Below are 23621 nucleotides of genomic sequence, written 5' to 3' on the forward strand. Positions count from 1 at the left end.
CCACTGAGCATCTCATTATGGATATGCCAAGCTGCCTGTTGGTAATCAAGGTACTCAGGTGAGACGAGTGATTTTCACAGCAAGGAATAATTTGTGTTAAACACTATCAAAATATAGTATACTAAAGAGTGATTTCATATCCTGGTGTTGCATTTCTTCTGAGCCTAAGAAGCTGGTAGTGTGTTGAATTATGACAAGTCTTTCTACTACAGGCAAAGTTAAATGAATGCCCTGAAATCCTGCCTGATCATTCATTATTTCATCCTCTAGAATAATGGACAAGCAACGATAACAAAGCTCTATCGAGAGTCATGGTAGAATTAGTATTTATCCTCCTGATTTGCGGTTCTCTAGAGACACAAAGCAGATAACAGAAAATTGATTTTACAGAGAAACTAGGAAGATATAAGTCTGAAGTAAAACTGTGAGATCTGTGAGATCTAAGACTCATAACTAACAAGGACAAGATTTTTACTTCGATCTTTCAGGCAAGTATTATATTGTTTGTTTCAAATATTGAATTTCTTGTATAGGCAATTAAATTTAGTTCCAATAACGTACATGTGTGCTTATAGAATCTAAACCCCATGGAATGAGATTCCAGCATAATTTTAAAATAATTTTATTTTTATCAAGACTTGGGGAGCATAGTCTATATTTTGCCCATAATCACAAAAAACTTTCCACTGTGTTTTTCCAAATGTGGACAACAATTTTAATTCAAAGTATATATATGAAATAAAACAGAATATGACAGTATACATCTTCAAAATTATGCATGATCAAATAGCTATAATAAATGTTGTTTAAAGAATGAAAAGACATAATATAAGCCAGAAGAATGCCCAGCTTCTGTAATGTTGCCTCTGGATGCAAGCTCAAGAGGGCCCACATGGGAGAAGTAGTGGATTCTGTTGTTTTCTGTGGTGCTCACAATTCCCTTAGTAGAGGAAAATGTCCAGAGGTTGACTCCAACCCCACATGTTCCTATTCCTTCCCTTGTGAACTCCTACCATTACACCAGAATTTTCCCAAGGAAGCTTTCCTTTCAGTCATGGCACAAAATTTCAAATGCAATTTTACAAACATTTTTTAGTTTTAAAAGTACTGGTCACCTGCTCCTGTTTGCTTCCCTTCCTCCTTCTCTCACCATTTTCGTGCACAAGATTTACAGGCAAAACAGAGGAAATAATAACGTTTTCACATATGGCTTGCAAACTGCATAAACGCACAGGACTGTTCCTCTGGATTCAGCTGTCAAAAGTATTGGGCTTCTGTCTTTAAGTAATTGTGTTTAGGACAAGAAGGACAGTGACATACCCCAAAATTCTGGACTCACTATTCATGAGGAATCTCCAGTGCTTGACTAACTTTAGATAATACTAACCCAGTTGCCTAGCTACTTCGGCATTCAAGTATAATTTCAGTAAATTGACTCATCTTTTTCCCTTCCACGTTTGCCAAAATGACCTGAAACATTTACCTAATCAGGTAGAGCAATGATCAGCTTGCAGCCGAGCCACGACTTCTGACTCGGTGCTTCCACCAGTACCACATTTCTTGCAGCCCTGGGCCCATCACGTGTCTGCTACATGCCCATAAAGCAGTTAGGACCGACTCAAGAAATTATTGCAGTGATGTGCATTTGGAGTAAATCATCCCAAGAATCATTGGTGTTCTCTCCTGGTTAATGCAAAGGTGTGGGGATCAGTAAATCATCCTAAGCATAGCTACTCCCACAAACTTCTAATGTGGGTTAAGCTTGGACACCTAATCTTCTTGTTTCTCTCCCCAGGGAGATGTAAAGATGAGCTATCACTTGCGTAATTTTCCAAAGATAAAATGCTCCATAAGGCATTTGCCACTCCATTACACCTCCCTGCTGCTGAGACAAAAGTACCACTGGACCTTGAGCTCAGGCAGAACACAGAGTCACAAATGGCGTACTGGGACAGAATCCATTGAGCTTTCCTCCAAATAGAGAGCTTTGGTGTGATGTCTGGAATGCCTCAAAACTCCTTTGCTGGCAAACACACAGAGAGGGAGGCAAGGCAGATAAATATATAAATACTTAATTCTTGGTTGTTTCTTTCAATTCCCTTTCTGATGTGCCAAATGCAAGTCTTCGAGGTTCTCTCCCAATTGCTCTGTGTTTCTCTTTCAAAATTCAGGTTTGCAGCCTCTTGTGTGTCTTCACTGATGTTCTCTCTTTCATTATCTTATCACTTTTTTTCCCCTCAACTCCATTGATGCTTTTCTACTACCATAAGTCTTTGTGACGTACTGCTTCAAAAGCAACAAATATTTTCTTCTTTGTTTTTCCTTCTGGGATTTTTCTAATTGTCAGATGCATTTGGCTTTTTCTCCTCCTTTATTTGAAGCATGTGAGTTAAAATTTAAACCTTTCTGTAGTTATTCAGTTGCTTTGTAAAAGGGGAGCAGGTACTGGTGGTTCTCCTGCTCTGTAGGCTGATTCTCAGATGCATGTGAGCAAGTAGGAAGAAAAATGGAACTTAAGCAGAGAATGCATTATTCAAAATATAATTGTTATCATATACCTGCCTGGGCCTTAACAAGATAATCCAGCTATGCCATGTGTATACAGTTTACTGATTTCTGAAGGAACTGTTAAAATAAGGACAGCTGCTTATCTCTGTAGCAATGAGCTCTGAGTATACGTTTCATCAAGAATGAATTTCATTGATGGCTGCTAACCTCATCTCAGTAGTAAGAGAAGAAATGTGATCCCAACGAGCATGAAATTGCACAGTTAGAGTGCTTTGTCTACAATATTTGACATGTGCACATTTTAGACATCATAAGTCATGCCTTGTTCTTAGTGTGGCTCATTATCATCTAATTAATCTCTTAAAAAAAAATTTCTCCAGGCTGAAAATATATGCTTGCCTTGACAGATGTGCAAAGCATTTATTTAAATGTAGTGTGAGACAATGTTTCCAAAGTAAAAAAAGTAAAATCCAAAAAGTAAAATCCAAAAAAAGTAAAATCCAAACTAATGAGCAACTTCTCTTCATGTGTCATTAAAATATTAAAGAGCAAGATCGTATTTTCCTTATAGAAATAACCTGTAATTTTAGCAGTGAATGTTCTTTTGTAGTGCTCAGGACAGCTGAGTGCCAAAGCCAAAGTAGTAGTAATGCCAGAATCCTTTCTATCAGCATCCAGCATGTTGACCCTATGTAGCTAATAGCTCTTTTAAACACACGTAGCAAATACAAGTATAACAGTGAAATTTTAGGTATCCTTCTTAGTGTAAAATAGTATAAAATGACTATTGAAGCTTTCAGCATTTATTTCTATGCAAAGCACAACTGAACGAATTTATAGAAGTGTTATCAATCAGCTTTAATTTATTTTCCGGGAAGGAAAATTGATCTATACACTACTCAGTACATTAGAGATATTAAAAGGAAATATTTTCTTCTACATTTTAAGGTACCACCCTTTATATAATTGATGTCCCAGGCCAGGGTTTGTGGGGGTTTTTTTTCCCTTTTCACTGTCATAAAATGACAGTTTCTTTATGTCTCTAGTGTACTCATTATTGGGAATCACAATATCATTTTGACATCGATTGCATCTTTTTTCTTTGCAGATAAGAAACAGGCAGGTTCAGATACTTAAGACTGCTCCAATGAATATAGTTCCAGTAATATTAACTTAATGATGATCTCTCTACTCAAAATTTTCTCCTAGAGCTGGCCAATATTCAAGTGGAAGAATTACTTTTGATTGCTTTGGTGACTGCTTTCTCAGAAAATAAGTCTTTTAATAACCATATTCAGACAAGTGGCTTGGGCTGGAAGAGGCTAGAAACAAATGTGATCTGCAAAAAAATAGTTATTCTCAATTATAAACTATCTGTAACTTGTATTTGACATCACTGGGCACAGAGCTTCTCAGGACAACACTAACCCCTTAGAAGGACAGAGGATTTACCCTTAGGACAGAGAATTTACTACATCATGACTCTTTCTTTTACTACTCTTCTGCACCTATGCTGGTTTATATTTATGCCAGTGAAACGTAGATGTGCATCCCACCAGGGCCAACCGATTGCTTAAATCAATTTTTCTCACATTTTGTGACAATTATTTTTTCAGAATAAGTTAAAAATACCTTATTGCTTGCCTTGAGCCAACATCAATCCAACATGAAGATTAAAAGAAAATAAAGGTGACACAAACCCCCTCACATTTGCAACAGGATTTGCACTCTCATGGATATTAAAGTCAGATACACATAGCAATCCCCTAGTCATGACAAGACCTAAATTGCTTGGGTACTTCTGGAAAATCCTCATAGTATTTTAGCAGTACTTCAGTGGAGGTGTTCTCTGGTGACAGGCAGTATAAGATTACTTAGAAAGAATGATACCTGCCATGGATAATGAGATTTATTTTACAGAAAATCTTTTATGAAATCATTACTCATAAAAGGCTTTTCCAGATGCGGCTTAGTCCCACAAACAAAAAACTTTGCCACAGGCTCACTACATTGGCACAAAACCTCAGCTATGTGGAGCAGTAGGTGTAGAAGAATAAATTCTAGTTGATCACAGTTACTACAATATTTAACTGTGTCACGTGAAACCCCAAAATACATTTGGAGCTGGTTGTGCCAGTAGCTAGTTACAAACTTTAAAAGTGAACCTCGGATGGTACTAGAATCACATCACTGACAGTGGCTTCTGTTCTCTTCCAGCTGCAGCCTTGCAGACATCGTACAGCACTAAGTGCTCAGTGCTCCCTCGGAGGTGGACAGAGCAAAGAATCCAAGTTAGTTATGATTTTTTAGGACCTCTGAGTGCAGACGGGTAATAGAGTATGAAATTGCTATTTTTGCAGTGCCATTTTTAAGAACAGAAGAGGCCAGCTAGGGAAGTGATTTGAGTTAGAGAAATAGAGTCAAGAGTAGTTGTTTGTAGCTGGTGGGGTAAAGTGTTTATAGTGATTCATTGTTCCATCTCAGCATGTGCTTACTGTTATGAGACAGTTTGTTATGGGTTTGTTGTGCCTCAAGTGAGTAGAGACACATTTTAATTGAGACAAATGAGGAAAAAATTGGACAAGAATATTGTTGGCTAAGTAGTATACAGCACCGGGTGTATCAACTTGATGCCTCCTCCTCTCTCTTCTCCCCAAAGATTTGTGACAGCAGAGGTGTATTTGCAAAAAGCACATTTCAGGTCCTTGTTTTTGTGCCTGTTGTTGTTGACTTGTTAACAGCATCTGTCCTCATTCGTACATGCAATGTCAATTGATGCCCTGGACCAACAGGTATGTGTACAAAATGGAGTAACAGATACGCAGTAGAAGCTTCACAGTGATCCCTGGTCCATCTGCTCTTAAAATTTCTTTGGCACAGCTGCTGGGCTTGCATGTATTAACGGCAAACTTCTTTTACAGATAGCCAGTGTATTTTGATGGTTGCATTAACAAAGCTTTAAGTGGGAGAAAAAGCTTTTACTTTCTTTCAGGTCTTTTACTGACTCCCAGATTCAGTATGTGACCTCTGACTGATGATCATGTTAAAAGGATAATTTGAATGTACCAGGCAATGCAAATCATGCAATATTTGAGCCAAAGCCATGACACCAGATGCTTTAATTATATAGAACATATATTTACAATCTTGAAATTAATTCTGCAATTGCTGCAGGTTTTACAGAAACATCTTAGGTTGGGGAAATACTGTATGGAAAGAAGAGGGAAATACTCCATAGAGGATGTTAATACTGTCAAAATCCTGTGAATGCATTCTGTATGGAGCCCTACAATTACAACTCCATATTTTATTCTGTACCAGAATGCAACACTTAGCAAAAAGTCATAAAAAGTGAACTACTGGCTGAGACAACATGGTCTATCTGATACAGACCAGTAGCAGATGCAAAAGAATGAGGAAAGCATCAGATAATATCTCTTGTACATCTATCAGACTTCCCGTATTGACCTCAAAGTCACGTGGGATTTTAAATATTCTCCAGCTTTTCTGCATCCCATGGACTCAACTGTTACTTCTGGCACTGCAAAGACTCTCAGTTACACTGATTGCTCAGCCCCAATTCAGACTATCCGCATTTAACACATAAGCTAGCAGAATACAAGGAATAGTAGGATGGTGTGGCAGAAAGGCATCAGTTATCCGTGAAAGAGAAATCAGTCTATGGATATGCCAAAAGCTTCCAGTTCAGCTGCAGCCACTGAGGGTTTAGGGATGTATCCAGACTGTCAGCTAACTCAGTTTCCTAGTTTGAACTCTCATTCAATTGCCTGTTAGGTTTGACCCCTACCTAATCCCTGATTACTTTCACTAAATCTGTGTTAATTCACTTCTGGGCTCTCTCCTGGGGTGTTCTATGTTATCAGGTTGAGCATTTGGGGCTACATCCACTACAGATATATAGCTTTAGATTGCTAAAAGAGAATCCGTCTGGCTTTAAGGATAAAATGTTGTGGAGTGTGAAGGAGGCTGTAAGGAATACCTTTTATGACACCCAGACATTGCACTAGCACTGGCCTGCTTCCTCTTTCAGCTATGTCTGGAATAATGGGATCTGCAGATTATACGGAGCAGAATCTCAATGAGACCCACGATACGATTCTGTTGATCTACCATTGGTCAAATAACCAGTAACCTGAATTTTCCCACAGGCCACTGCTAGGCCACTGGGAAAAAACCTGATTCTTTCTATCCCCATTTGTAGTTTGGGGTCTACATTTGAAGTCTGAACAGGCAAGCAGAAAAAAAAATGACTGAAGAACTTAACTGAGTGCCTTCAGACCTCTGCAATTGTTGGAGTCTAATTTCCATCTCTGATTCAACTGCTCTCCTCTTTTGGTCACCACCTGTTTTTCCAGTCTATTTAAAATCCTAGTTTTGCAAACATTACACCGTGTGCCTATGCTAATCCTCTCTTAACACTAAAATCTGTTTCGAAATCCATGTTGCCTTTCCCCAGTTGTGCAACATCTTTTTTTTTTTGAACGTGTCCCAAACAGAGAGGAAAAACAATTGCATTAAATGAAAAAAAATGAAAAAGGATTTTAATGAGGCTTTAATCTTTAACCTTTTGACACTTTATAAGGAGAATCAATGGGTTGAAGGACTGTGGTGGGGAGTTGACCAGGACTCTTTCACAGAGCTCTGTAGAAGGGCTTGCTATTGTTTCTCTCACCTACAGTTGTCAGCGAGACAGAAAAGCTCTGCATCCATCTCCAGACACAGATGGGCTCTTGAATACTGCTGCTGCCTCTGTAGGACTTTCATCAGCGCACCTCAAAGCAGTTATTGCCACTAGTCTTTGATTTGTCTGTGGTTTTACACAACCTGAGTGAACAAGGAGGAGTTCAGTCAACCAGAGGAGACTCTTCATTGAGGAAGAGGTGGATTAGTAACACTGTGTGTGTGTGTGTGTGCATATGTGTGTGACTGATGTCATTAAGAAGCAACTTGTGCTCTTGTGGTTTTATTGTTGCTCTGCCATAATACAGAAAAGAGCTGAAAGGGCTCAGGGGAGATGACAGCAATAGCAACAGAGGTTTTGAAGAGAATTGACTATGAAGTAAAGAAACCAAATTTTTCCGGCAGTTTTCGATAGGTGGGTTATGTTTCTTTCTGTCAGCCCTGAAAGGACTCTTAGAGCTCCCTTCAAAGCAGGAAACAAATGTAAATTACCACCACTTTCACAAGGACAGGGACATGGGAGATAGCAATCAGTGCATTTTTGTTGCCAGTCAATCCCCTCTTTTTTTGCCAGGGTGGATCAATATGATCAATACACGACATAGCTGTCTGAGAGCAGAAAGGGAAAGCAGCGTGAAGTGAAAAAAACTGTGGGGCTTTACAAATCACTCTCTTTTCACTCCCTCTGCTGTCTCCACCCTCAGTACATTGTGACTCCTCCTGGAAAGCGATGATGCTGGAGTCTGCCTGGACTGGGTCAGCTCAGTCTTGTGCAGTGATTTAGACAGCTGGCAGCACAGAAGGGCTCAGCGTTCCCTGCTGCTGCCTCCTCCTCCTCTTGCAGGGGGGGACCTCCCGTCTCCACATGCTGTGTTTTCATGAATGCCTCACACCAGCTATAGGAAACAGCTTTTTAACCTATGTGAATGAGCCGGAGTCTTACAGGGGTTGTTAACCTGTTCGGTTACTGAATTTACAAAGACTGAGAGTCCAGGTGGAGGACGGCAGAGGAATGGGACTGTGATTACATGGAGAATGTACTCTGGGGCTATGGCTCATCCATGATCTGCTCCATTTGCCCTTTTGCAGGTGACTATGGAGAACATGTGCTGAGACGGAGCGCTGGGCAAAAACACCAGTGGGCTAGTGAAGATGGAGAATGGCACAGGGGATGAACAGAACCAAACTGGGCTGCCACTTTCAAGCCAGGAGGTCGTTACAGCTGAATACCAAGTGGTTACCATTCTCTTGATCCTCATCATCTGCGGACTGGGCATCGTGGGCAACATCATGGTGGTTTTAGTGGTCCTCAGAACCAAACACATGAGAACTCCCACTAACTGCTACCTGGTGAGTCTGGCTGTGGCAGATCTCATGGTCCTTGTGGCTGCAGGACTACCCAATATCACAGAAAGCCTGTATAGATCCTGGGTGTATGGCTACGTGGGGTGTCTCTGCATCACTTACCTCCAGTACCTAGGGATCAATGCTTCTTCTTTTTCCATCACTGCCTTCACCATTGAGAGATACATAGCTATCTGCCACCCAATCAAAGCCCAATTCTTATGCACTTTTTCAAGAGCCAAAAAGATCATTATTTTTGTCTGGGCTTTTACCTCCATATACTGTATGCTCTGGTTTTTCTTGCTAGACCTTAATACAGTGGTCTACAAAGACACTACTGTTGTGTCCTGTGGCTACAAGGTGTCCAGGAGCTATTACTCTCCTATCTACATGATGGACTTTGGTATATTTTATGTTCTGCCGATGGTATTGGCGACTGTCCTCTATGGCCTGATTGCTAGAATACTGTTCCTGAGCCCCATCCCTTCGGACCCAAAAGAAAACACTAAGATGTGGAGGAATGACGTGGCTCACCAAAGCAAATCTGTGAATTCCAAGACGACTAACAGAAGTTTCAATAGCACTATTGCTTCTCGAAGGCAGGTAGGAACAGCAATTTGAAATGGCTTTCTGAAACCTAAAACTCACTTATTTTAGAGATCATTAGTCTAAACCTGTGTAAGGGAGTAAAATATATCCTCTTTTTCTGCTAAGTAGTCAAGATGAATTTCTGTGGTATGTATACACATGCAAATAAATATGTATTTTTTTCTTGCCTATTCATTATCACCTACTGCAAGGATTGAAAAATAAGTAGTATTTTATCTCCTATATCAAAAAGCAGTTTCAAAGTGTCAATAATTAATTATTTTTAACTATAGTTTCTTCATATTACTGCCTGTTAGCAATTCTGCCAAATATACAAAGTGACTGTTGAGTTATTTCTGAGATATGAAGAGAAGAGTTAGCCTCGGAGTTTAGGAGACCTGAGGTATTTTCCTGGCTAAGGCACTGTGTCAGTCTGCAAATACAGTCAAGCTGTTACTTCTCCAGTCTCTAATACTCCTGTAAAAAGTCTACTTAAGCAAGTCTATATATAAAAGTGCTTTGTAAATGCTAAGTATCTTTGTTATTCTCTCGTGAAATATTTTTAGTACTGATGGCTCAAAACTGAGGCATGGGTTTGAATAGCTGCTTTTCACATTGTCAGTACATATGTTGCAATGTGTAATTATTCAAGTAGAATATAGCTAGCAGATTACTTTATGGCTACTTGCAGCTGACCATACTGCCTCATACTCACACAGCACTCATCAGGTGGCACAGTCAGGTGTGATGCAAAGAAACTCGGGGTGCATCCATCACTTTGCAGCTGGCTCCTGGTTGGGTCGGGCAGCTTGATGTGAGCATCTGGAAGGGATGCCCCATGCTCGGTGACTTGGCTGACAGCCCTCGGCAGTGGCAGCCCGGCACCCGCAGGGTTTCTTTGCCACGTGGGGTGCTTCTAGCTCCCTGCGCAGGGCAGCTCCCTCAAGAAATGAAGCTGAGCTGTGCATCATTTCAAACAAGCTGAATATCCCCCCTTGGGTGACAGGTTGAACTTTATATTCTTACTGGTTTGTGCAGATTGCTGCCTATTAATGAGAGGGAGTGTTCTCCCTTATTGCAGAGATAGCTCCGACCTCAAAAGTTAACTGAGCTGCCTGCTAGAGCCCCCAGCACTCACAGAGCACTAGCTCGGTGCTTTGCAATGCACAACTGAAACATGTGGGCTAGGTTTTATTTAATTATGTGTCTCCAGTTACAGTTAATAGATTAAAAGTGTTTAATTTTCTTTTTCTTTGTCTATTAATTAGTAGAAGATAATCTGCTTTTCAAGTTCTCAGTATCACTTTTGTATACATGCTTGATTATATGTTCTTAGTAACCCATGAAAAATAGACAAATCTTTTCCATTGAGCATTGCTGAAAGTGGATACTGTTATATTATGAAAGAAAAAAGTGAGTATTATCGTGTAATGTATTTTATGCTTTGTAAAGACAGACAGACTTTTTCTAAAAGCCTAAAAGTGACCTGTTTGCTTAAAGTAGCATCATTATGAGTAAAGCTAACATTTGCTCATAGTACGGCATAGGAAGAAAAGCAAGGATGGCATGGCATTATTACTAATACTTTTTTAATATGTAATCAGTATGCAAAATACAGGCAGTGGTGTAAAATGGGGGGGAAAAAGTGCATAATCAAAAAAAAAATAAAATCTCAACAGTTAGTAAGACACAGAAATGAAAATTTCCTGCTGTGCTAGCAAAGGCATGTATAGCTGATTGTACAGTTTGGCCTGTACAATCTGAAGATCTGCTGTCATGTAAAACTGTCTATATGCCTTCTTGGAACTGTGCTTGCACTACAGTGATGGAGTTCCATGTGATGTCCAGCACGTGATCTGTAGAAAAGGTGACTGAAAAGGTGATGTGTACTTCCTACTTCTGTGCAGTTCTCATATTTATCCAAGAACATTCCTGCAAAATGAGATTTGTACATGTTCCTTTAGTAGATTGGCTCCAGCTGGCAGTCCAACACCCACCCAGCTGTTTGCTCATTCCCCTGCCACGGCAGGATAGGCGAGAAAATGGGAAGAACAGGAGGAAGAAAGCTCATGGGTGAAGATAAAAACAGGAAGAAAACTTATCAGTTATTTTCATGGGCAATGCAGACCCAACTGGGAAAAACTAACATTATTTGTTGCCAGTTTATTGCCCCTTGTTATAGCCACAACTTACTCTCAGTCCCTTCCATGAGGCCACCGGCAGCACAGGGCCAGGGAGGTTTGTGGTCAGGTTGCAGAAGTTTGTCACTCTTTCCTCCTCACTCTTTTCTTCTGTTTCAGTGTGGGTACTCCATGGGCTGCAGTCCCTTCACGTGGTGCCTGCTTCATCAAGTAGCACCTCCTCCTCCTCTGACTTCAGTGTTTCCTCTGCTGTTTCTCAATCTTTTGTTCTCTTCTCCCCTCTTTCTCTCTCTCTCCAGTGTTTTTGCCATTTCTTAAACATGTTTTCACAGAGACACCACTAGTTTGGCCAACGGGTTCAGCTGTGTCCTGTGGTGAGTCTGTTGAACCTGGAAGCACCCATTTTTGTTCAGCCATGGACAGCTCCAAAACTCTTCTCAGAAAAGTCACCCCTGCAACATCCCCACTGTCAAAACTTGAACAGAGAAATTCAGTCATTTTCCTCAAAAATGACAATACATCACTTAGGTTTCTAGTATAAGAGTTAGCCCATAATTAGAAGATGCTGGAGTAAAAATATGAAGATCAACTTGTAAACCATCCTGTATTGAGCACCTAGGATGCTTCTTCACACTTGGCATCTGTTGAAAAAGCAGGACAAGTGAGGAACAACTCTAATATGGCATCTAGAATAGCTCTATGATCAGGGAGGAAGCAAATATAGAGTAAAATAACCATTTCCTTATAACTATGAAGGACAGCTACCTAAGCTGAGGAAAGAGGTGGATTGGAAGCTCAGCTGTGAGATAAAAAGGGAGAGGCAGGTGGCTACTGCTGAAGAAGAATAGACAGGCCACGTTCGGTTTCATTAGAACAGGTATTTTCAGTTTCTGATGTAAATAAACATAACATCAACACTAGAGGAGAAAAAAGGTGGTCAGAGGACTTTTGTTTTCAAAACAGAGCGGCAATATTTAGAGCATTCTATGATTTATAAAGAATCCTGGAATATATTTTAAAATGGTGAGTCAAGCCTATTTTAACATATTTTTCATCTGGGAACTCAGAATGGAGCTGTAGTACATCTCCAATGAATGAAAATCAGCTTTTCCAGCAGGTAGAAAGCGATCCTTTGCTTACTCATTCCGTTCCCTGCCTTCACCCTCCCACCTGCATGATTTAAGAGTCACTGCATTATGTTAGTTCTAGTAAATATGTTTTTCATTCCAATGTTTGGAAAGCTAACAAGATATATTTACTAAAGGATCAATACCCCCGTATCAACAAACACTAATGGCCAAAGCCTTCAAAGTACTCTTCAGGGCCCCGAGAAGTTTTCATTCAAAGCACCACTGGACAAAACTGAATAGGGAAGACAACCAAAAAAACCCCAAAAACTCGAACTAAAATTAGGTACAAGGATCAATTGTTCTTTTTAAATGTCAAAAGAGAGGGAAAAGCACAAAATAAGTTTTCTTTCTTTGAAAAGTGTCTCCATTTCCAACATGTTTTTTTTTCACTGAACAACACTTGTTACTGCTGATACTGGACAACTACTGAAATTGTGAGTTATTTGTTTATACTGCAAGCTAAGGTTCTACCACGGAAAAGAACATCAATATATACCCCTAGGATGTGTCAAACTCCATTCTACATCCACTTCTGAAGAGTTAAAGTAATCTCTCTTGTGCAATACTTACTCTGTGTTACGGAACTGTACCAGCTAGTAGGGTGTGATAGATGTAATTTATAAAGGTTTTTTAAAACCAGAACTAGTTTTATTTGACAGTTAGGCACTCCTTCATACAAGGGAGTACATTTCCAACTTGCTTTGTACTTTCCATCAGGCTCCTGGTGTCCCAGAAGGAAATCAGTTCATTCTATTTCTTCTTTTTTAGAAGCTTAATCCTCTCTTAATGGAAAGTTGTAAGAATCATTTATTGCCCTTGGAGACCTTTTGATTAGTCACTACAAAGTCGGTAGGCAACACCTGACTTTCCCCTGAGGGAAGATCTCTGCCAGAAGAAGGCGAGATATTGGTATGCTCCATTTTCAGAGGAATTAGTTTGTGTTCAAGGCTATGTGGTGTTAGGCCCCAAGGAATCAACTAGTGTCACGCTTGGCTTAGTACTGAAACATACAGGTAAACCTTCAAGCGTGTGTTTAGTTTGTAAATAAAGAAAAATCTTAAATATCTATTAGGGTCTGATAGAGCTGGTGATGAGCGTGTGGAATGGGCTTTCAGCTATGCTTTGCAAAGAAAATAACCTTGCTAGACTGAAGTTCAAATATAGCTGAACAACACTGTGGCAAGGCATTTGACCGTTTCCATTCTAGGCAATTCTGTGATTTGGTGACTGCCAATAGGGAGTCTTGATGATAAACAGTGACATAATTTTTTTTTTGCAACAGAAGATTAGGAGAAAATGAAAAGGTGATGAAGAGTAACGTGAAACTTCAGTGACCACAGGGGAACTGTAGAGTATTTCTGCTGAGTGACTAGCACAATTTGAACCTGAGAAAACAGAATTAGATATCTCGGGTGTACACATTTCCTCAAGTTAAATGGAAGGGAAGCTGAGAAAGCAAAATTTTCCAGCACCCTTCAGTTGAACTCAAGACACAGTAGCTGAAACTTCAAAGCTTAACAGAGGAAAGATTAATATGATTAGAATATGATAACATGACAAAGAGTACCTCTTAAGGCCAGACACTTCAAAGCCCCATTTACTAGATTCAGAGCCAAAGAGGGAACTTCAGTGCAAATTCAATGCCAAGATTTATTTAATAACCATATGATCATTTGGATAGATGATCACATGTTCCAAGGAAGTGAATTGAAGGTGATTTCTACTCAAACACCGTAAAATTTGGAGCTGTCCAATTAAACACATATTTTAAACATTTAAGGAATCCTGGACCTCATGAAGCACTTGGAAACAGTAATTTCTGTCATGGAACTAGGGTTAAAACTGCATGGCAAGAAAGACTGAATGTGATCCAAAGCATGGTGAACCAACAAGAAATTTTGTCCTAGATGCCTCAGGACTTTAAAGAAATTTCCCTCCCTTTTTTACAATTTCACAGAATCACTGAGGCTGGCAGGTGTATCTGGAGATCATCCAGTCCAACCCGGGTGGTAGTACAACTTTCAGTGGTGCTGTGATAGGCGGAAGACATCTGGCTTTTTTGCCTACTAGGTAGTGGTTCTTCTGTCACTTTATTTTAGTTTCTTCATAGCAGTTGTCAAAAATAGATGTAACAGATCTTTCATTTTTCATGCATGCATATGATTGCATCAGACTATCAGTTTGTGTCTTTGATGTTTCAAAATGACCTATTATTCATAATTACAAACCATCCATATTGTTGTTTCCCAAAAATGCTTGACTATATCCTTATAAAAATGAACAGCAATTAATCAAATACTAATTGCAGTTACAGGCATTTGTCACAAAATAAATATTAATGTGTGTGCATGAATTCAATCTGGTAAAAATACAAGTGGCCATACCAAATGTTTGACCAGATTATCCATTACGAAAAATCACAGACAAACCAAATTCAATATAATCAGCTCATCACCTCTATCAAGCAGCACTGCATATTCAACTTACATTCACACGTTACAGCCTGAAATTCAAGCTAATAACTCTTTAGTCTTTACTCATAGTCTTCCTTTCTGTATATTTACATCATAAAATACCATAAGTATCAAAATAAATCTCAACACTTCTTTGCTTTTTCATATTCAGCACCACTGCAATTCCACTTACTTCTAAACAGTGTTCACTTGCGGAAATAAAATAAATAATGGTTCCTATTTGAATTTTGGAAGGTTTAGTCACTTATTTTAGTTACTGTCTAGGACAATGAATTCAGAGCAGATGTGTGCACGTGGTGGTAGATGGTGAGTTTAAAGTTGAACACAGTTTCCTCTCTTTTGCGTTTTAGGCTCTCTATTCTGAAACCTTTTATTAAAAAAACAAAAGAGAAAGAACGGTTCATTTAACAACTAGCAAATATTCAAAGTATTCAGAGCAGTTTTCACAATAAAACAAAGGTTCACTAACAAGTAACACCAACCAACATTATGTTTCTTTACAGTGCACAGTATGAGGAAGAATAATTATTTCTGGTTGTGGGGTTTTTTTCCTTTCTGTCCGTAGGTGCTTTGTTTTGTTAATAGTGCTTTTTTTTTCTAGCAGCACAGGTACTAGGATGCCTCAGAATTTCTAAAATGTTAATGCTTTTTCTTCTAAAGATTTGAATGATTTTGTTCTGTTCACAAGCATGAAAATATCCTGAAGAAACAGACATTGCACAAAAGAACAAGAAAGTGAAAGAACTTAAAACTGAAGGATAGAAAAGGGGTTTGCCATCACAGAGCAAACTTTGAAAATGTGAGGAAAATTAAATCCTTTTTTTCCTAAGAGTACACATACTGTGAGCTACCTTGGTGTGGTTGTTTGACCCTGGCCAGTGGCCAGGTGCCCACACAGACACTCTATCATCACCCCCAACTTCTCTGCTAGACAGGGGGAGAAAATATAATGAAGGGCCCACGGTTTGAGATAAGAAGAAGGAGATTACCTACATCCTATTATCCTGGGCAAAATAGACTCAATTTGGGAGAAATTAGTTAAATTTACTAAAGAACAAATCAGAGAAGAGTAGTGAGAAATAAAAACAGATCTTAGGAGATAAAAAAAACCAACAACTTCTCCCTATCCCTCTTCTTCCTGGGCTTAACATCAATTCCAGTTTATCCATCTCCTCCCCCGAGCAGAGCAAGGGGCAGAGAATGGGGTTGTGGCCAGTTCATCCAATGTCATTTTCACTGCTGCTTCTTGCTCTGGGGGAGGACTCCTCACTCTTCCTCTGGGCCGTTGTGGGGTCCCTCTCACAGGAGACAATCTTCTCACACCTTTCTCCAACATGAGTCTTCTCACAAGGAGCAATCCATCCAGCATGAGTATCTCCATGGGGTGCAGTTGTTCAGGGGGAAACTTCTCCAGTGTGAGTCTTCCACGGTGTCACAAAAGTCCTGCCAGCAAACCTGCTCCAACGTGGGCTTCTCTCCTTCCATGGGCTACAGGTTCTGGCAGCAACCTACTCCAGCACGGGCTTCCCACAGGGTCACAGCCCCCTTCAAGCATCCACCCGCTCCAGTGTGGGGTCCTCCAGTGTGGGCTGCAGGTGGACATCACTCCATCACACCTATGGGCTGCAGGGCAACAGCCTACCTCACCATGGTCTTCACCACGACCCAGGGCAATCTCTGCTTCAGCACCTGGAGCATATCTCCACCCCCCGGCCTCCTTCACTGACCTTGGTGTCTTCACATATGCTCACTCTTCTGTCTCTTCACCAGTCGTTGTGTGGCACAGTTCTTTTTTCCCCATTTCTTAAATGTATCTTCACAGAGGCACTGATATCCTATCATTACCAATAGGCTCAGCCTTGGCCCAGCAATGGTCTTTGGAGCCAGCTGGCATTGGCTCTATCACACTTAGGGGAAGCTTCTAGTAGCTTCTTGCAGAAGCCACTTGCTGCTGAAATCCAGCCAAGCAAACCCAATACACTTGGCAAGCAGTTCATTATCATTTAAAAGAGATCAAGAGGCCAGGGAAAGCAGATGTGAAGACAAGGAGGCAATCTAGTCCCCTTTTTGTAGCAGCTAAGAGCTGCTCATGGAATCACAACCCCAGCTGTGTTCTTCCTTTTCTCTTTCCCATATGCTCCTCATCTATTCAGTCCTCCAGATCAAATCCTGGTTCTGGCTGTGTTGATCTCTCTGACACTTCCATTTTATCCCACCTAACTCAGGTAGCAGATTCCAAATTTTTTTCTCGGCCAACCATAATATGAACACTGAATTACTTATTTACATGTAAATTTCATACTTTACTCAAAGAAGTTCCTGGTTTCCTAGGGGGCTGTGAAAAATAAATACAGCCTTCAATAACAAATGTGTTTGTTTATGCTTGAGTTGGGATCCAAGTGAACATTCTGCTTATCTCACAAAATCATCTAAGACCCCTCCATGGTCAATTAAAACAGGTAGAATACCCTCTAAAAATTGTCTTTTCTTAGACATTCATAGAATCATAGAATGGTCTAGGCCAGAAGGGACCTTAGAGACATTGATGCAGCACATGATGACCTGCCCCCAAAGAAATCCCTCTGTTCTCTCACAGAAGAGCAAGCAGATTCCAGCTTACGATGCAAGATAAATTTGTATAGCTTACATGAAATCCTTAGTCATATCACCTGGTTTCACTTGCAGCGCTATTATATCGAGACTTTAATCCTTCTATTTATTTAATCCTCCTCCTCATTTTACAACTTCTTTTGGATTACAAAATCACAAATGTGAGCATACAATCTCAGTGCACTGCAATGAACGCCATCAAGAAAGATACTATTATTTGCCTTTAAAACACCAGTGTGACTCTATGGCACAGGAACTTAGCAAGTATGACTCTTACTTTTACCTATCAATGTAAGAAAGATTAGTATTCAAAGGAGAAGGAAGAATCTGTCAAACTGAGAGTACCGTAGTAATGAATATGTCTTATAAAAGCACTTCAAGTGACGAGGTTTTGGAGCGGGAAACGAAAGAATATTCGTTCAGAATGAAAATATTTGGAATCTGTTTAGTAAAACACATTTTAAATATTTTTCAGAACATTCTCAGAAACCAAAAGATAGGGATTTAAGAATGGTTGCATGAATCCAGGAACACATTCAATCTCAAGCACTTCACTACCATTCAACATACACTTGGAATTTGGGCTGAAATGGATTTGCTCAATGCCTTCTAATCATGTTTTCAACCTCCTTAGCTAAGAATAATTTGTACTCTGAGTATAGGATACACAGTGCACATCCACAAGACAAGAGCAATCAATGTATACTTGCCTTCACCTGAGTAATGAATGAGGATGCAAATGCTGCTGCTTTCAGTGAGCTCTGGTGTATAGTTACAGGTAATAAAAGCAAGTTCTTAAAAAAGTTTGTACTCTTAGCACTCCACTGATGTCAAATAACTAGCCCTCCCCTCAATGATGTTTACTTATGTTTCATATGAAGTGATTTGAAAAAGGATCTGGTGGTTTACTCAAGCAAAGTGGACTAAACTTTGGCCTATTTCTGTGCAGTCCCATCCATCCCATCATGTGTTTAGAAGCTGGGATCATCCATAAAGGCAAATTCAAGTGTGAAAAGAAGTCCAGGGCATGCTTGCAGCATCTTTGGGCCAGAACCCTGAGGGGTGCCTCAGCCTGCAGTGGGATGGCAAGCTCTCTGGCCATGCTGGGGACAGAGTGAGTCGTGACAGAGCACATTCTAGGAGGTGCTGTCATTTGCACGTAGATCATGCTCTGAGGCAGCTGAGAATGAAAAAACACTGCCTCCAGAGCCAGTTCAGGGAGAATTCATCAAAAAGCAAATAACCATTTAAATTCAGGGTCTCGCAGTGAGTCTCAGACACAACCACTGCTGGTCACATGGATCAAGCAACTCAATTTCTGCCTCTCAATAGAGAGCTTGTGTCTGATTTGTAATTTTTGGCAGCTTTGGAAAGACATGCAATGCAGACAGTTTAAAATTATGGTTAATTCTCTTCATTGTCTTGTACTAACTGAACCACCAAGAGGTGCCACTAAAGAGGTGCCATATGTGGCCACATGCTTCTACTTCATCCCTTGCACTGACTGCAGACTCTGTGGCAGCATATGAGTGCATGAGTTGGATCACTGACCTGAGCAAGCTGAACATCTGACCCACACCCTCATCTTTGAGGCCAGCACAAGGAAGAAGGGGAGAACAGGATTGCTTTTTAAGCTGTAGTCACAGATTACTTTGGCTTTGGTTTATGTCAAGACCTGAAAATCATGGAGTCTGAGTGCTGCAAGACAATGTCTTACTTGGCATAAAGCCTGGCAGTGCAAAGCTAACCTCTTGCATTTTTAAACACTTTCAAACCTGCAGACTGAATTGATCTCAGCTCAGAGCATGTTGTGTTGTGGCCATGATATTTTTTATCGGGCGCTAAGAGCCAGTTCGCATATATTGTCAAGTCACAGCCTCAGTAAGCTGAACATGACAGCAGTACAAGCTAGTGGTGTTAGATAGAAGGAAAATGCACATCAAGCTGCCAGTACACATAAATTCAGCTAATAGCTTGCACACTACATGCACATATGTCTTTGAGTCATATAGGATTCAGTCTTTTGATGAATATCAGCCTTTTTTTTTGTTTCTGTAAAGTATTAATTTTATGACTCTAAAATATCCCCTTCCTGACAGAAAGATCAATTTACTTCCAGTTAAGTCCAGGATTCAAACTGACAGCTGCACCATTGTAAGTGATTCTCTGAGCAATTGTTCGTTAAAGAGTTCCTCAGAAGAAACATAAATTGCCAATGATCAGTAGGTATGATAACAGAGTCCCCTGCTGAGCTTCTGGTAGAAAGGTACTCAGATGCCTGTGTAGACTATTATCCACTCAGCTCTCTGAATGCCTGAGCTGATGTAACACATCTGTTAGCTGGACTCAGTCCCATCGTTAAGCCAAGCTCCATAAATGGTTACTTTCTTCCTTTAAATGTGAATTATTGTTCATGATGAATGATTATTCTCAGTTGAATGGGTTTGCTCAGTTTGGAGGCACAGGCTGGAGCAGAGCTGGAAGGAGGAGGGGCAGCAGGTGAGGAGTCCTCAGTCTTTATCGGCCAGAGCGGGTCAGTACCCGGTTGCCTCACTCTTCGCAGCCAAGTTCAGGGACTTGTCCTTTTGGAAGTGGTTCAGAGATAGAGAAAAAAAGATCCTTTTACCCACCTGAGACATTTATGTTTGCATTTTGCTCTCTTATGGCTCTTGGTTGTGCACAGCGAACAAGAAACCAGTCTAGAAGTCATAAGGAAATTTATCGGTCAAGTGACAAAAAAGGAGATAATATTTCTCCTTCTCATTTTTAATTCTATTGAACACAGCTGTAGAGAAGTCAAAAGTGAGGGTGAAGGGAGGAGATTTACAGGATAAAATTGTAGTTTTTGAATATGTACATTTAAAGATAGATAGATAGATAGACATAGATCAATTTGCAGAGTAACTTTGCCCCTTGCCGCAGTCTTTATCACAATATCTGTAACAAAATCAACAAAATGGTTTATGTCTATCATTTTTCTAGACAGCTGGAAGAAAATACAGTATTTAGGGGATGAGAAGGAAGGCTTTCTGTATAATGATCAGAAGAGAATTGTATGCTCCCTTAAAACTTCAACCCAAAAAAGAAACGTACGTAAGACTAGCCTGTATTTATAAGCGATTTTAGTGGAATTATCTGTCTGTCCTCCTGGAAACAACTGAAACTCTTATTGATCCACATCTATCCTTTCTGCAAACACTGAAATTATAACCCGTACAGTTGGAATGTATCCTGTGGTGACAGGACTTGCTGCTTCATGGAGGTGAAGTTTTTAAAATAATCTGTCAAAGGCAAAAGCAGTTTTGTCAAGAAGAAAGGCAAATAGTAAAAAAAAAAACAAAGGAGACTCAAAAGAAGAAGTTGTAGCTCACCAAAATCTGTACATGCACATATATAGTTAACCAATTCGTCTCCTGGCTTGTATCAGGCCATGTATTAATCCACTGTCACATCTCACTGTATTTTCTACCTTGTTGATTACCATCTTTCAAACTTTCTTTAATGTAGAGATTAAAGAATACCATATATACTAGAGTCAAAATATTTACAAGAGAAAGAATTTTTACTGTAGGAGTTTTTTCTAATTTTTTCTTATTTCTTGTTCATTTCAGCCATCCTGCATATTCTGAAAGGTTATTTTTTTCTTTATTTCACACATATTTACACAGTAGATTGAAGTTCTTATAATAATCAAGTTTTATTGATAATCCATTTTGTTCCTGTCTCTGTAAACTTTAACTGACATTTCAGAGTGAACATCAGATAATGAATATCTAATTAAATACTGAGGATCTGAGGAATAGGAATAGAAATAAATCTAATTCTTTGGGGTTTTCTTTTGCATTATTTTTGGCTTTGGGAAATTGTTTTAGGGTGGCTCAAAGCAAATAAACTAAATAGGCTTCAGGTTCAATTACCCTACAGACGGCATTAGTCTAGCAGAGGATATCTAATGTGGTTGGAAAACAATGGCTTTAGATATCCTTTTTACCATTTGAAACAACACTTCCATCCAGCTTGAGAAGTTGCGAAGTCTAAGCTTACTGAGATGTCACCTGGAAAGAGTCATTTAACAAAAACTAGGAGGAATTTGGAGCCAGATTTCTTTGTCCTACTGAATCAGACATCGATCAGAAATTTCCAGCTGAAGAGTATGTCTGTAGTTGTGGGCCTAGAGATGTAGGAACGCACATGTCGCTTCCGAGGCAAGTACTAACCTTCTGTCCCTCTTCTGCCTACCTCTGTGCTCCCCCAGGTTACCAAGATGTTGGCTGTGGTTGTGATCCTGTTTGCATTTCTGTGGATGCCCTACCGCACGTTGGTCGTGGTCAACTCCTTTCTCTCCAGCCCCTTCCAAGAAAACTGGTTCCTGCTGTTTTGCAGAATCTGTATTTATTTAAATAGCGCCATCAATCCTGTAATTTACAACCTCATGTCCCAAAAATTCAGAGCAGCCTTCAGGAAACTCTGCAACTGCCAGCAGAAAAGGGAGAAGAAACCGGCCAATTACAGCGTGGCCCTAAATTATAATGTCATCAAAGAGTCTGATCACTTCAGCACTGAGCTAGAGGACATTACGGTCACCAACACCTATCTGTCCTCTGCAAAACTGTCCCTTGGTGATACGTGTTTTTCATCTGAGGTAATAGTACATTTTAAAATTTGGTGTAGAGCTCTCATGAACCAGAGCATGTTCATGTTTGTGGGGGCTTTCAGCTGAGGCAACACAGCGAAGGACATGGGAAAGCTGGTGGTGATAGATGATGTACCACCAAAGAGGTCATGGTGGGGAGGAACTGCCCAGCTATGGAACGTGATGCTCTCAGAGTGCCTTGTGCTGAGCATGACTTGACTGGGAGGATCTGGGGTATGGGGAAGGATGAGGGGAAGCATGTGGGCTAAGCCTTACTCCCTGAGGAGCAGAGGGCAATGGTGGAGCGTCAGAGCGTGGTGCTTGGTCATAGTGCCTCGCAGATGTGTCTGGCAGGAGGGCTGGGCATTGGTGTCCAGGCTCAGTGAAACCTCCAGGGCATTTTCTGGCTGCCTGCAGGAGGGTGATGGGGCATTCTCTTGTGCCTCAACCCCTGGCTCCAGCTTGGTGTTAACTAGCCCAGTGCCACCATGCAGTTGGTGCTAAGAGAAGACACGCATCTTCCCTACAACTGATTCTAAGAGTGCTGAAAGTCACATCCATTATCATGTTACCTGCACCATCCCTGTGTGTAGCACATCCCTCTTCTAAATGATGATCCTTGTTACTCTTTTCATGATGCAATTTTTACACAGTACTACTTAAATGCTGTTCACAAACCCATACACTTTAGATCTTACAACATAGACGATCTACAGAGGGGCTTAGTTTTTCACTTCATTTTGCTGATGATAAGAGAATGAAAAAGATTTATTTCTCAGTTTGCTGCTTCTCTCTTCATTTTCAGGCGTGAGGCTCACCTTGTTGTAAGTATGCAGTCAGAGAAAACCTTTGGGTGCTCTGTTCCCACTAACTTGTACAAAATATAAAGGAATTTCCACTCACAGAATTGCAGGAGTCACCATATATCTACACATCTGTCTGCATCCTAGAAGAAAAAGAAGCCTCTTGGGGAGTGGAAATAATACACTACCGAGTCTGACTGAACGAAGCACTTAACTTTAAGCAGGTGAGTTGGTGTCAGTGGAATACCCAAATCCTTCATCCCATGTGTTGGCCAAAGGGTGGTCTGCATTCTCAGAAAGAGTAAGGATGCCCAGCACATCTCCATGGAGGCAGAGTGAGGCAGTGGATGATGCTCCCACTGACAGTGAGACATTCGGCGAGCAGCTGCCCTCCGGTAGAGCTACCCTGGGCAGCACCAGCAGGGACCCTCCGAGGGCAACCAGAACCAATGCTGATTACAGTAGTTACCTGCCATCAACTCCCTCAACCCACAGCAGCGCACCTCTAATTGCAGGCATCATAACATGCTTCAATAAGCAGATACCTGATGGCAAAGACCACAAAATTATTTTTTTCCTTTACTTTTTGGTGGTTTTTTTTTACCTTGAACAGCATGAAATAGGAAGAGCATTCAATGAATCTGCAGTAGGGAATAAACAAAACATCACTAGCAAGCTTTAAAAAAATC

At 40.4% G+C, this 23621-nt stretch overlaps 1 protein-coding gene across 1 annotated transcript; it reads left to right on the plus strand.

The window, feature by feature from the left end:
* The first annotated feature begins 8361 nt into the window (after positions 1-8361).
* On the plus strand, positions 8362-22940 carry TRHR (thyrotropin-releasing hormone receptor). The gene is made up of 3 exons (XM_009869873.1): positions 8362-9156; positions 21752-22138; positions 22935-22940. Exons 1-3 carry the CDS (start codon positions 8362-8364, stop codon positions 22938-22940), a joined length of 1188 nt encoding a protein of 395 aa, XP_009868175.1.
* The last annotated feature ends 681 nt before the right edge of the window (positions 22941-23621 follow it).

This window comes from Apaloderma vittatum, unplaced genomic scaffold (genome assembly GCF_000703405.1).
Source record: "Apaloderma vittatum isolate BGI_N311 unplaced genomic scaffold, ASM70340v1 scaffold105, whole genome shotgun sequence".
NCBI lineage: Eukaryota > Metazoa > Chordata > Aves > Trogoniformes > Trogonidae > Apaloderma > Apaloderma vittatum.

Excerpts from the sequence above, each read along its gene's own strand:
- TRHR (XM_009869873.1), top strand. The coding sequence starts at position 8,362 with ATGGAGAATGGCACAGGGGATGAACAGAACCAAACTGGGCTGCCACTT. Across the intron at positions 9,157-21,751 it reads CTATTGCTTCTCGAAGGCAG|GTTACCAAGATGTTGGCTGT; the intron begins GTAGGAACAGCA and ends GTGCTCCCCCAG.